The sequence below is a fragment of the Chinchilla lanigera genome, unplaced genomic scaffold (genome assembly GCF_000276665.1).
Source record: "Chinchilla lanigera isolate Chin_1 unplaced genomic scaffold, ChiLan1.0 scaffold00018, whole genome shotgun sequence".
Taxonomy (NCBI): Eukaryota; Metazoa; Chordata; class Mammalia; order Rodentia; family Chinchillidae; genus Chinchilla; species Chinchilla lanigera.
In genome coordinates, this window is record NW_004955419.1 from 14,586,097 (window position 1) to 14,601,262 (window position 15,166).

General features: G+C 43.4%; 1 protein-coding gene across 1 annotated transcript in view; it reads right to left on the reverse strand.

Moving 5' to 3' along the window:
• The window catches only part of Snx30 (sorting nexin family member 30), a 78,126-nt gene that overhangs the window by 18,780 nt on the left and 44,180 nt on the right, over positions 1 to 15,166 (reverse strand). The window contains exons 7-9 of the mRNA XM_005382931.1: positions 12,319 to 12,477; positions 11,739 to 11,934; positions 9,959 to 10,158 (exon numbers count right to left, since the gene is read on the reverse strand). Coding sequence (XP_005382988.1) covers positions 9,959 to 10,158; positions 11,739 to 11,934; positions 12,319 to 12,477 — 555 coding nt within the window. The remainder of the gene's footprint in view (positions 1 to 9,958; positions 10,159 to 11,738; positions 11,935 to 12,318; positions 12,478 to 15,166) is intronic.

A 15,166-nucleotide genomic window follows, 5' to 3' on the forward strand; every position in this document is an offset into this window, starting at 1 on the left:
AAACTCTTGATAATCTCCTACCTCTTTTGTCTCTAACTCACTATTATTTGTCTATTTGTTTTCCTGAGAAACTATTTTGTAGATAATAATATGTAAAATGATAACCATTGATAATTTCCTACCATTTTGTCTGTAATTTGCTAAGTCCCCCCATTATTATGTTATCCTTCTTTTACTCTTTAAAATAAAAATAAAATAAAATAAATTTTAAAAAGTTAAACAGAACAAACAAGAAAAACTAAGCAGAGGTCCTTTCTAGATTTTAGAAAATAATCTAAGTCTACTGGTCTGAAACCAGGAGTAATAAAACCCACCCCCCTCAACACACACAAGAGAAATAAACACATGATGCTATCCATGGGGGTGCTGGAGCAGCCAGGGAAGGCGCTGAGTGGAATTCTTATCATCGTATGTATTTCCTTTCATGGGATGTGGCCCATCTGATTGGAAAAAGCACATATATCCAGTCTAGCACTTCTAGGAATAAGGATGACGTTCATCCGGCCAGAAATGCTGGTTAGACAGTGCCTCGGCATAGTCATCACAGTGTAGAGCTTTCTGCCCCTCACTGTACTCTGCATGGCTCTGCTGAGGGTATCAAGGTCCCGGGGGGGAAGAGATGGGGAGAGGAGACGCACTAACCCCACACAGCAAATGTCGTTTCCCCATACCCCTAAGAAGGCAAGGGAGCCCCAAAACACAGCCATATTTCCCCTTCCACTCCCTCCACCCCTACACCCCAGGCAGCCTGGCCACTCTCCTTAGCCTCTTACATCTGGTAAACTGAGCAAGGTAGTTGAAGATAACAATGTGTAATGTAACAACCACTGTTAATTCTTATCACTTTTGTTTTGAAACCCTGTATTACTTTTAATGTTCTTGCTTTGTTTTGTTTGTGTCTGTGATGTTGGTGTGTTGCTATTGCTCTTTTTTTTTTTAACTACTCTCTTTCAAAAAAAAACAAAAACAAAAAAGACTGCCTCTTGTGGAGGCACCACAGGAAAAACATACCCGAGTCATGGGACAGCATAAAGGCTGACAACTGCCTTGCAGAGGCAAAAGGCCATTATCCCTGCTTTCTAAACATGGAGACTTGGGACGGGACAACGGTGGGATTCTGAGGCCACAGCACAGCAGTGCCTCGTTCGGCCTCTTCCCGCCACTTTCCAGCTTAGGGAAAGTCTGAGCATGATCCGGCCATGCTACAGGTTGGGAAGCAGGACTCCAACTGAGACAGTTCACCACCCTCGTAGGGAGCACCTCTGCATGGTGGTGGCCGTGGATTGGGAGGTCGGGCCCCTCTCCCTTTCTGCCAAAAAAATGCACAGGCTGATAAAACTGAGGAAGAGGGAAGGCAGCCCAAAGACAGCCCAAACACAAACAGCAGCTGCAGGAAGTCTCCTCGGGTCTGTAAAGCTTGTAGGCGTCCAAGCTTTATGTAAGAGGGACCTTAGGCTACAGGGTTTTGAGAGGATATGAAAGCTCAGGGACAGCTCAACCAAATGTGGCCGGAGGCAGAACACGATGATTCACACGCCAGCGTACTAGGCGCAGATAACTGCAAACAAAGGTCCGAGGGCAATTCACGTAGGGTTCACAGTAATGAAGAAAAAGCTGAAATGTAAACAAAACTAAAACACCCAGCGGAGCCCCATAGCCTGTCTGGAGAGCATCTTCCTGTAGGCAGCAAAATGCATGACTTAGCACTGATGGTATCACAATTTCTTTTCCTTTTTCTTTCTTTTTTTTGGACTTTTTGAGACAGGGTCTTGCTTTGCAGTTCAGGCTGGCCTTGAGCTCACTTTGTAGCCCAGGCTGGTCTCAAACTTGCAATGAATGATCCTCCTGCCTCAGCCTCCTGAGTGCTGGGATTACACGCATGTGCCATCACACCCGGCTTCACAATTTCTTAATAAATAACTCAATTCAGGTCACCCCTTGTGACATGCTCCTCCTTCCACATTCATGCTGCTGAAAATGAGACCAACTATGAGTTCAATGTTCTTGGGCAATGTTGGTAATAGTGAAACGACACATTTTCCCTCTAATTTTAACAAACTTTAAAAGAGTTGTTACAGAAAAACTGGAAAAGAAAAATAGACAGGACGGGGGGAGGAAGCCATCTGTATCTCTTCTCTGAAATATAACTGGCAATACTTTATAACTTTATCACCAGTCTCTTTTGCACAACTTCTTTGATGTTTCCAGTTTCTCTGCTATCTCCTCCTGCACTCTTATTACTTAGATGTAATAATGTATGGCCTGATCCTCTAATTTTTATATTCTTCCTCTCCAAATTGCAACCTTTCTATTTCATTTTATACGCAATTTCCTTAATTTTTCCTCTATCTCCTATTTTCTTCACTCCCATCACCATTTTAATTTCCAAAAGCTCTTTATTCACTGAATTTTTAAAATTACGGTTTTAAAGCTGGGCGTGGTGGTGCACACCTGTAATCCCAGCACTCGGGAGGCTGAGGCAGGAGGATCACTGCAAGTTTGAGACCAGCCTGGGCTACAAAGTGAGCTCGAGGCTGGCCTGAACTGTATAGCAAGACCCTGTCTCAAAAGGACAAAAAAAAAAAAAAAAAAATTCTGGTTTCATATCTGTGATATCTTCTGAAAATACTAGTTTCTCCTCTTTCTCAAGATACTCAATTTTCTTCTGGAATTTTCCTTCCTCTCTGATGTTTCATTCAGTATGCTTTTTCTTGTTTGTCTTCACTTCTGATACTCAGAGCAGCCCTTACGTATTTGGTGACCTTTGTCTTAGCACATAACAGGGCTTGTGGACAATCCTCTAGAGGGGACTCTGCTGGGTCCTTTCATTGAGGAACGCACCCCTGCCCCCATCCTCATCCCAAATATCACACTCTTCTCTTGCCTTGTTCAGAGTTTCTGGCGAAGGTTCTTCTAATGGAAGACACAGAGCTGAGAGCCAAGCAGGGTCCCAACATTCAGTGACTTCTTCCTGAGTACTTTCAGCGTTACCTGGAGCCCTTTCCTCTGCAGAGCCCTTTCCTCTCATTTTATCCCTTCGGGTCAGTATGCACCCCACCCCTCTCATTTTGCCAGTGTGGAGAAGGGATCATGACCTCTGCATAAGGAGGGAGGGGAGAACCAGAAGCTCTAGCTGATTTTTTTTTTTTTTTGGTCTTTTTGAGACAGGGTCTCACTTATGTAGTTCAGGCTGGCCTTAGCTCACTTTGTAGCCCAGGCTGGCCTCGAACGTGCAATGATCCTCCTGCCTCAGCCTCTTGAGTGCTGGGATTACAGGCGTGTACCACCACAGCCAGCGCTAGCTGATTCTTACACAGACTCTTGACTTAATTCTCTAAGTTCCATTTTTCCCTGGGTCCCACAGGGGCCAATGCTTGGAAGGTTCTACAGTATAAGCCAGAGAGAGTATCAGGTTTTTTTCCCCATGTTAGATTTTTGAGTCCTCTAAATAACTTCTCACTTATCAGTATATTTTCTAGTTTCCCAAATTATATTGCCATTAGTTTCCTCTTTGTTGTTCTTTTGTTTTTGTGGTCTTATTAACTTTTTTAAAAAATCCCTGCAGTGCCACTGTGGTGGGGATTCACAAAACAGAAGAAGTTTAAATATGTACTCATTTTGCCATGACTGGGAATCTCAGCATTTGAATTTTTATATTTTCCTTATTTTTTAAAAACCTTTGCCGGGTGTGGTGCCCCACACTTGTAATCCCAGCACTCAGGAGGCTGAGGCAGGAGGATCGTTGCAAGTTCAAGACCAGCCTGGGCTACAAAGTGAGCTCAAGGCCAGCCTGAACTGAATAGCGAGACCCTGCCTCAAAAAGACTACAGGAAAAAAAAAAAACCTTTGACATCATCATGTACATTTCACATCCTGCTTCTTAGCACTTCCACCTTAAACTATAAGAAATCAGTCCCTAAATTTATAATCACTTTTGTCAGGAAGGAGGAGTTTTTTTTTCTTTAAAACTCAATCTTTCAGAAAAATCTCAAAGCAAAAAACTAGCAATGTCCCTGTTGACTCAGTGGCTCCACCTTGTGGCTCGGGAGGGGCGGGGAGTGGATAGGCTGAAGAAACTGGCTGATAAACTGGCATTTGAAAGGAACTATCCTGGAATGTTGCTGAAAGCACCTCTAGCTCAGAGTTAAACTTTAAGTCAAAACTACCTCATCCACATCTCACATCTCTATTCTGATTGTCAACATCTGTATTATTAAATCCAATGGTCACTACTCACCACACCTTTTCTCCTTAGATATCTGCAGACATCAAGCTCATTTCTGCCTGAGAACCTTTGCAACGGACTCTCCCTCTACCTAAAATACTCCATCATCCAAGCCTCACACAGCTAACTCCTCAATGTTACTCAAGCACCGGCCAAAGCTGCTTTCTCCATGTGGTCTTCCTTTACAACCCAGCCTTTCATCAGACCCTCACCTCACCCAGTCGTCCTCTGAGATAAGTGTGCTCACTTACAATAGCCCTTCTCTTGAACAAGATGTTCAACATGCAACAGTTCTATAGCTGTAAACTGTGGAGGACCACCTGGATGGTTCTCCTTGAAAGAAGAGCATTTGGCTCTACCTCCGCCTACTGATATGTGCAGAGCTGGCTAGGATATTTCCTTGTCCCCTCAGTTGGCTTTAAGCAATGCAAACGGGTCTAGCCAGTTGCTGATGTGTAGTCTTTGAAGCAATGGGACAGGTGGGTGATGCCCCGCCCACAGCTCCCAAGTAGTGTGTGTGAGCTGGGCTGTGCTGAGATTGAGCCTCCAGAGAAAAGCTGTGACATCTCCATCTCAGGGCATGATGATTACACATCAAAACTGAGCATGACCCAAAAACACTGGACACTGCCCCAGTCTGTGCTATGCACATTACTCGTTCCGCATCTCTCTCCCTCTCTCTCTGCACACTGCAGAGGTGATTTCAGACCTCTTACCTAGCCGAGCTCACAGCACCCACAAACTTCCGTGTTTCTCAGAGTCATTCATCCTGAGCCACTCTCCTCTTCATGAATAAAACCTGGGTTTGGTCCTGGGTAGAGGCCCTTGCTCTGGTTAGCCATCCGCCTAGCTGGACTTTGGATCCCCTTGGCTCCCCACAACTACAAATGTGCCTTGGTGTCTTTATTCTCTCGTTGATTGCAATGAAAGTGGTTGATCGGAATTACTTCTTGGAATTCAAACAACTTTTCCCTGGGATTACAAATGTGGACTCCTCTGGACTGTGATGAGGTCCTGAAGGGCTTTCTATATAAATGTTCCAAATTCACTGAACTATCAAATTCACTCAAGTGTGTGCTGACTACCTTCTATACATAAGGCAGTGTGAGAAATAAGACAGTTCTGTCCTAATGTTCTGAAATAAGGCTTCTCCTCTTCTTGGCCTGGTCACAATGACCCCAACCTACAAAAGGCACTGATAGGCATCTGGTGAAGGACTGGAAAACAGCCTTCCTCAGTGCATCACTACCTTAATTACATTCCACACGGACTCTATAGGAGGTGAAATCCCACACAGCAACTCACATCTACGGGGTATTTAGCTGGAGTGTCCTCCCTCCAGGCTCTGCGCACTGCCCCTCCCTGCGTCCTTTGTAAACTATAAGCCTTCAGCCATTTTTCTTGTACAAACCGTCCTGAATGTTCACTGCCTGAAAAGTCTCACTGCCCCATTTGTTTCAGATGGCCTGATAATGACCCTACTTTTCCTTTGTTCTCGCTCTTGACCTTCAAGGGAAACAGAACGTACCCAGCCACAATTGTCCATAAAGAGACACAATTTGAGGCCAGCCTTGAAAAATCAGAGATCACCCAGTTTTCCCCTGCCAAGTAGTAAACACATAGCTATTGGGTGACGAGTCACTAGGGAGCACGGTCTAGGTCACAGGCCAGGTTTACCTACAGAGCTCTGTTTCTTTATCAAGCACATGAGCAAATTCAACCAAATGATCCCAAAGGTCCTCACACACTTAGAGGAACCCCAACGATGGCCCCATCAGGAAAGGTCTTCGAGGAGCCTCAGCACTGCTCCCACCCCAGGATGGACCACTTAGGGAAATTCCTAAGGCAGAGGCTGCTGCCTCCGAATAGGAAGGATACATTCTCACTTTGCTTCACCCACCATAACAAAAGGATTTTCTCAGTTCTAAAGCCTGTCTGGCCACTGACGAGGAGGAATGTGTCACAGCCAGGCCATCGGGAAGCCTGCTTTTCTAATGTTACTTTTCATAAGGAATAGCGAAGTCCTATCTAAGATATCAGAAAGTTATTTTGAAAATTGAATTTAAAAAAAAAATCAAATCATGTGATTCTTTCAGAGGAACAAAATATAGTTCAGAATTTTTAAAGAGCAGCAATATTCAAAGGTAGAAGAGCCACTGCCAACACTGTCACCATCCTGATGTCTTTGGCTCGGGCCACATAAACCCTGGCAATCCCCCATGCAGCCTTGGCTTTGCCATGCAGTCATTCTGGTCTGGCCCAGAGCACTGTGCAGAAATGTTTTCTTGTTGCAACAGGGACAGCAAGTGGCCTCCTTTCTTATTAACTGCACCTAGCTCAGCTCACTGTGGGACACAGCTTGGGTCTCACAGACCACAGGTCAACAGCTCTACTTTACCAGGCCCTTTCCCTGGCAATACTGTCTGTGAACCCCTCTCCCAGCCGCAGGAACCTGACTGCATTTTTTCAGACTCAGTAAACAAAGTAATCAGTACACACACCTCACACATGAGGTAAAGAAAGAGAACAAACAAGTATTTCTTGGATGCATAACTTTAATTACACAATAAGCATATTGTCTTCGTTACTTTTCTTATTGCTGAGATAAAATACCTAAACACCCAAAGTTAAAGGAGGACGGGTTTATTTAGCTCACAGTTCATGGAGGTTTCAGTCCATAATCAGCTAGAAGCAACAAGGGACCACAGCTCTTTCTATCCCTTATATCTTATCCAGGCTCCTTGGGGCAGATAGCACTCACACCCTTAACCATAGCGCCCTTGAGCGCTGATTCCTAGTGCACTGCACCATGAGCCAATGCCAGTCACACACTCTAGACCCAGCCACCTCTCGATCGAATAATGTGATTCTTTCAGAGGAACAAAATGTAGTTCAGAATTTTTAAAGAGCAGCAATGTTCAAAGGTAGGAGAGCCACTGCCGACACTGTCACTGTCCCGATGTCTCTGGCTCAGGCAGCACAAACCCTGGCAGTACATCATACATCCACCCACCTACGACTGTATGAAGCTTTGAGGGGACATCTAAACACAAGCTGTAACACTTACCTCACAATTTAATAATGTTCTAATAAAGATGCCAGATAAATCCTTCCTAAACCAAAATTTCAAATCCTGGATAAATTACATATACATGTTAAATACTAACACAGTTGCCACATGCTAGAACAAGTAATCCGTACTATAATATCCTAACGCTGTACGTGCACTGGACTTCTGGTCTGAGCAAGGTTGGGAAACATTTTGATGAAGGTTGCGCCCATCCAGATACCAGACAAATCCAGGGACACATCAGGGATTGTAAAAATGTATTTTTCATTAATAGCAGACACTAGTAATTTCATTAGTGAAGCAAAATATTTTCGTTCGTTTTAAGCAAGTCAGGATACTTTTTTAAACTTGTTTCAGCCACAGGCTTAAAAATGCAACGTGTGTATCTCAATGGTTTTTAAAGAGAACGTCACAGAGGAAAGTGAGCTGTAAATTCGGAGCCAGAAGTTTTTTCACCTGCAGCTCCAATAATTACCAACAAGGCAGGCTCAGGCTTAAGATCTCACCTCTGAGCTTTCCCCATCACATCCCCATTCTACCCTACAGATAAGGAAATTCATACCATCCTCCTAATCACTGTGAGATCCAGGCACAGGCTTGTCTTTGGAAGTATTTTATTAGCGGCTTTATAGGGCATATGTGACACCATGATTACACCTGGAACAGGCTCCGCTGTCCACCATCACCACTGCAGTATGGCCCAAGAGCCGCAGCACACGCAAAGCTGAAGGAGCCAGGAAGAATGAGGATGGCAGGGACAGGCACTTCTTGTACTATTCCTCTCTGCTCTTGCGTATGCTTGAAAATTGCCATAATAAAGTTTTTAAAAAGTTTTAGGGGCTGGGGATTTAGCTCAGTGGCACAGTGCCTGCCTGGCAAGCGCAAGGTTGTGAGTTTGATTTCCAGTACCGGAAAACAACAACAACAACAAAAAAGTTTTTATTACTACTTGATTCATTTTTCAATGTCCCCCCCGCTTATCAAGCTGTAGAATATTTTTATAGTTCTACGATTTTTCTGATTTTCTAGTTTTATAACCCAATGTGAATTGATAAGGTTTCTCACTAGATTTGGGCCAGTTGGTTTGGTTTGGTTTGATTTGACTTGGTTTGGTTTGGGTTGGTTTGGTTTGGTTGAGGTAGGGTCTCACTGTTTAGTCCAAGTTGGCCTTAAATGTACTATGTAGCCCAGGTTGGCCTCAAACTTGTGGTGATCCTCCTGCTTCAGCCTCCCAAGTGCTGGAGTTATAGGCAGGTACCATCACACCTGGCTCCAACCAAGTCTTTCTCAATGGGTTGTCCTAGATCTGCCCCAAAGACAGACAAATAATTCAGAGGTCTCAAGAAGCAGGAAAGGGGTAACTGCAGGTGGGAACGTTCAACCATACAAACCCTGGCAATCCTCCATGTAGTCTTGGCTTTGCCACAGAAAACATTATTGGGAAGATGGATCCTTTTTTCTAACACTATCCAAAGTCCCCTGGAGCTGTTCTTCATCAGCCTTGCAGCTCAGCAAGTCTCTGGTTGCACAATGAAGCATTACATCCTGCTGCCCACCTTTACTCTGCATATAAAATGTGAGGTGAAAATATTTTGTTCTCAAAGCCTCCTGTGTCTCTTCTCATCCACTGCTGCCAGTCTGAATCTTATTCCCTTTATACACCGCCTTCGTCTTTAAAAGCTTTCAGAATCTTAACACTTTTGCTTTTAAATGTCACAGTGCTATGCTTTGGGTTGGCTGTTTTTTCATTCCTTCTGCTGGAAAATAGCATGTCCTTTTAATGGGAGGTTCTGTGCCTTCAGCTTTGGGAGATTTTCCTGTATTATTTCTTTCGTAATTTCCTTCTCTCAATTATCCCTGCTTTCTCAATCAGGGACTCTTCTCAGTCAGACGCTGCACTTCTGGGATCAATCCCCTGGGTCTCTGCCCTTTCTTTTGTGCTTTTGGTATTTCTGCACCTTTGTTTCATTTTCCAACTTTTTTTGTTTGTCTTACTTTCTAAGATTTCTTCATTTTCAAGTTCTAACTTTACCATTCAATTTTATTTCAACAATCTCATTTTAACTTGCAAGAGCTCTAATTAACTATGCTCTTTCCACAACATCCTGTTCTTATTTAGCACTTATTATATCTTCCTGAACTCTCAGAACACATTAATAAGAACTCCCAAACTACTTTTTTTCACTTAATTCACATACTTGGTTCACATATGCTCTATTCCTATGGCTATGATGTTTGTTTGATTCTGCCCACTTAGGAAGAAGAAAACTTGTACTACATGTAAAGAGGCAATAACCCATTACTGTTTTGATAATGACTTTTTTTGAGACAGAGTCTCACTATATAGCCTAGGCTGGCCTCGAACTCATGGCAATCTTCCTGCCTCAGCCTCCTAAATGCTGGGATTAAAGGCATGTGCCACCACACCAGGCTGATAATGACTATTAAGAAGAAAGTACCTACCCTGCGTGGTGGTGCATGCCTGTAATCCCAGCACTCGGGAGGCTGAGGCAGGAGTATCGTTGCGAGTTTGAGAGCAGCCTGGGCTACAAAGTGAGCTCAAGGTCAGCCTGAACTGCACAGTGAGACCTTATCTCAAAAACAAGCAAAAAAAAAGGAAGAAGAAGACAGTACCTAAGTGTACAAGGAGTAAGCCAGCTTACCTTCATGGAGTCGGAGTATAAAATGTATTCCCTGAGCACAGGTAGGAAGTCTTCCGTCATGTCATCCGTCAGCTCTTCCAAGGCTGTAGAGCAGTTCCCGATGCACGCTGACACACCCTCCAGGGGCTCTGCCAGCTCACCTTCTAGAGCGCTCCACGTGGAGTACACAGGCCCATACTCTCTCAGCTCTACCAGGTACTCTGAAGGGCGAGGAGAAACAATTAAGATCTGCCTGGGTAACAAATCACTTGTATTACTAACTGGGAATCACTGCAGCCAAGAACTCTACCTAAGTTGTCTCTCCTAGGCCATTAACTCAGTTGAGCATGCTCTCTAACTAACTTTTAAAACCTCTGAAAGCTGATGGTACAACTGATGTTGGAACATCCGGCCTCTGGATACCAGGAACCACAGTGCCTCATGGAAGAGAATGGTGAGAAGTATCTTCAAAAGTAACCGCTTGCCCACCAATACCGTGAAGCAGTATTCTCACAGTGGCTGGGGAGAAACTTGCCTATTAGTTTAGGGGGTATTTTTAGAGGCAGAAAAATCAATCACAATGGAAAACAGTACAATTTCAGGAAACATTTTGCTGGAAGCTATGTGGTCCCCCACAAGTAGGCTCGCTCACTCAGTGGACAATCCAACACCTTGGTGCAATCGGCATTGATTCCACATGACCCTTAGGGGTGGGTGGCACTGACAGCCATCTCTGCAGGCCCTACAGAATACCATCAGTGGATAAAGAATGGAGGAAAGTACAGGGAACAAGAAAAAGAAAATGCCCATAATTCCAGCACTTGGGAAGCTAAAACAGGAAGATTTCTCCCTGCTACAAGGAAAAATCTGACCCCTCCTTTGTCCCTAGGATTCTTATTAGAATGGAATGCTGTTGCCAGTGTTTAATTTCCATTGAATGACAACTGCTGAAGAATCCTTTGCAGTGTGTCTCCTGTCAGCCTGATCATTAACATGGTTCAAGCCGGGCGGGCGTGGTGGTGCACCTCTGTAATCCCAGCACTCAGGAGGCGGAGGCAGGAGGATTGCTTTGAGTTCAAGGCCAGCCTTGACTACAAAGTGAGTTCAAGGCCAGCCTCGAGGCCAGCCTGAACTGCTCTGCTAGTGAAATCCTGTCTCAAAAAAAAAAAACCACTCTTCAGATTTTCCTGGCCTGTATCTATGTAAGATACAGGACCCCAGCAGTCTGAAATATGGCAAAACAGGTGGCCGTGAGAGGAGTGGGAGGGCAGTGGTGGCAACAAGAAGGAAGGGTGAACACAGCCCCTGGCAAGTCCCCAAACTCAGGAGTGAAGGGAAGGAGGCACAGGGAGAGCGAGCAGGTGTAAACTGGAAGAGTTCCTTAGGGCGTAACCTTGGCAAGCACAGCTCACCATGCTCTCTTTCTGAACCATCCTTCTGCCAGAAAAGGTAACTAGGTTTGTTTTTAAAAATACCGTTCCTATGGGTGAAGGGTAACTGAGTCTACATCTCTCCTTTTAAAACCAAAGTTAAGGAATCTAAAAGGAGGAAAGAGCTGGAAGCTCAGAAGTGTCTGCTTGCTGTGGGAAAAGCAAATACAAGGCTGAGATGCAGGACAAAGGATGGAGTGAAAAATTACAGCCTAGTCCTCCCCTCCCTGATTTATTTGTTTCATATGTAAAATATGGTTGACTTCTGTCACTGTCGTGTTTCTGCAGTCTGAATCTACCTAGCACAGATGAACGCCACTCCCACCACTGTGGTCCCTGGGCACAGTCCAGAGTCTCAACGAAGAGCTCACCTATTTCTTCTTTGATGATCCGCTGGGCTATCCGATCGATGGTTCCCAGCTTGAGCGCGAAGGTATCTAAGTATTCACCTATGGCTGCGAACTCCAGAGGCCGGCTCCTCAGCTTGTAGCCTCCAGTGACGTGCTTGACTGACTCGCCCACTCGGGTCAGCAGTGCTATCCCCTGCTTCCTGTAGGCATTTAGGTCCTAAGGATGACACGTGAACAAAGCATTCAGTCCCCTGCACAGCCAAGATTAACTGACCAGCTCCTGAGAGCAGCTTCTTTTTAGAGATAGAAGACTGATAAAACAAGAAGCCGAGTTAGAAGACCAGTTTACCCTCACACAATTGTCCCCGCCTTGACATCATGGCCACCGGACTCGCACACATGTGCTCACGGCCACAACCCTCCTGACACAGCTGGACTCTAATCCCTCTAGTCAGGTTCACTCACCTCAGCACTCTGTCCCTCAGACACGATGCTGCTTCTAACCTAAGTTTTAAAATCTTTGACAACCCTTTTTATTTTGAGACAGGGTCTTGCCAAGTGGCTTAATTTTGAAAAGGAATATACAAAATTCTATTCTCACCTTAGCTGTAAGGAAAACATTAAAATGTTCATTGAAAGACAGCACAGGATGATCTGTAATTCTTTTCAAGAATTTATCCAAAGCTTTTCTTCTGGTCTCCACAAACTCTTCTGAAAAACGATCTACAACACCTTTCACCACAAACTTCTCAGGAAGTGGCTATGAAAACATGAAGAAAAGTTCAGAGTCACTGGTGAAACAGTGCAAGGAAACACCACCAGGATAGCAAAGAATTCCTATTGCACTCTGTCCAAGAACGGTATTTCTTAATCTGTTAGGTCGTTATATGACCATCAATATAAAAATTTGTGCAAAACACAACTGCTGTCAATTTTAGAATGCAGAGAATAAAACACTATATAGCGTAGTCCCTGAAATAAGAAAAGTTAAGATTTACCCTATAAGTGCAATATACTCATCATTACACTGCCCAATGTACAATGATAAGGAAAGAAGACGGACAGTATCAACCACACAAAAACTTCCAATTTTTTTTTATTTGAGGCTTACACTTTAGTTGCCACATGCAAACAAACTTCTCTATCATACTTCTTGCGCCAACACTGTGGGCAATTTAAAACGACCTGCCCTACCAAGGGATCTTTGAGCTCTCATCTGTTTCCCTAGTAACTTGCTCAAATGCTTGACTGAAAGGGCTTCTCCACTGCTACTACCACAGGAAAAAAGAATATATACAGTAAGCACGATTTTTAAATATTTGAGTTTTGAAAAGTTAAAAACAAAATTTACACTTAAAAAATGAGTAAGAGATCTGATTGATATTTTCCCTAAGAACACATTCAAAGGGCCAACACACACATGAAGGTAGGCTCACCATCGTTAGAGAAGTACAAATCAAACACATAAGGAGATACTATTTCATAGTAGGATAGCCGTAATTTAAAAAAAAGAAAAAGATTAGGGGTGTAGCCCAATGGTACAGGACTTGCTTAGCACAGACAAGGGTCTGGTCTGATCCCTAGAACCACCAAAAAATTTAAAAAAGAAAAATTTAAAAATAAAAGTATTGGTGAAGGTATGGAGAACTGGAATCCTTATTGCTGCTGGGAATGTAAAACAGTACAGCCACATGGAAAATGTTTGATGGTTCCTTAGCAAGTTAAATATAGTTACCATAACACTCAGCAATTCCACTTGTAAATACAGGCCTGAAAGAACTGAAAACAGGTGTCCAAAAAGCTGCTAACAAGTGGTCACAGCAGCCCGGTTTACAAGGCCAAAAGGTGGAACAATCCAAATATCCATCAACAGATGACTGGATAAACAAAATATGCCAGATCCATACAATGGGATTTAAGGGGAATGAGGTACTGAAACAGGCTACATCATGGAAGAATCCTGAAAACATCATGGTAAGTGAAAGAATCCAGATACAAAAGGTCATGTATTACACGATTCACTTACGTGAAATGTCAGTAATAGGCAAACCCATAACAGAAAATTAATGGTTGCCCAGGGACTAGAGGAATGGAGAGTGACTGCTTCATGGTTACCAATGTTTCCTTGTGAGGTGATAAAACTTTTCCAAAACTTTTCAGGTGAGAATGGTTACATCACACTGTGGATGTACTTGATGCCGCTGAACTGTAGATTTTAAAATCATCAAAACAGTGTGTTTTATTTTGTTGCCATAGTTACAAAAAACACATACTACAGATCTCTAAATCATAAAGCATGGCAATAATACAGTATCCATTAATCCTCTGCTTAAGATGACAGAACAATGAACACCACTCACAGGGCTGGGGATATAGCTCAGTGGCACAAGTGCCTGCTTGGCAAGTGCAAGGTCCTGAGTTCGATCCCCAGTACCGCAAAAAAAAAAACAAAAACAAACAAACAAAAAAAAAAACCACTGACAAAATCCCATCAGCCAATCCCTGATCATACATCTACTTCTTCCTATCCTCTCTGAGGGAAGAACAATCCTAAACCTTTTGTTCACTGTCTCTATATTTTATAGTTTGTCTTACTTGTTTTTGAGCTTCAGAAAGGTACAGCTATACTTGGCTTTCATCATTCAACACTATCTTTCCAGGGCTGACTTCTGTTGATGTATGCTACGCTGTAAGAGAATCATTTACAGTTCTGTAGTCTGGCATATCTATCTACTTGAATGTGTAACAATCTGTCCAGCTCCTCTCCTGACCAACCACATGTGAATGCTTCACAGACTGCTGAGACCGTTAATTAACCATGCTGGCCTGAACATTTGCAGATGTATGTTGGGCACATGTGCAGGTCTCTATCGGGAATAAACCACACCAGGAATGGCCAAGTCAGAGCATGTGCCTTCTTAGTTCTCCAAAGACAACTGCATGCTTTTTTCTTTAATGTGTTCATTGGTAAGGTAACACATTTTTCTAATGTTAAACCAACCTAGCAGTTCCAGTTCAGTGTGGTAGGAGAGTAAATATACACATTTAAATTCAAAATATCTTCAAACTCCATGAAATGACAACAAAGTTTTTTTCCTTCTTAAGTTATAAACCCTCAAAAACAAAAGAGATCAAAAATAAAATAAAATAAGATACAGAAACAAGGACTAGTGTGCTCAGCAGCCCAAACGAGTGGAATACTTAGGCACCTTGCAGGGGAACCTAGTACGCAACACAAAACTTAAAAGTTTAGGGAGTAGGTAACACCAGCAATGCTGGAAATGAAGAACTTGAAGTACAGAGGAATTCAGCACCCTCAACTTGGAAGAGCTTAAGAAAGTCTGTATGTCTTAGTTCTCAAGTGGAAGGACTCTGGTGCCACACTTCCTGGTTCATTTCTTATTTCTGCCACCTACTACCTTTCTGCCTTTGACCAAGTTCCATAATTT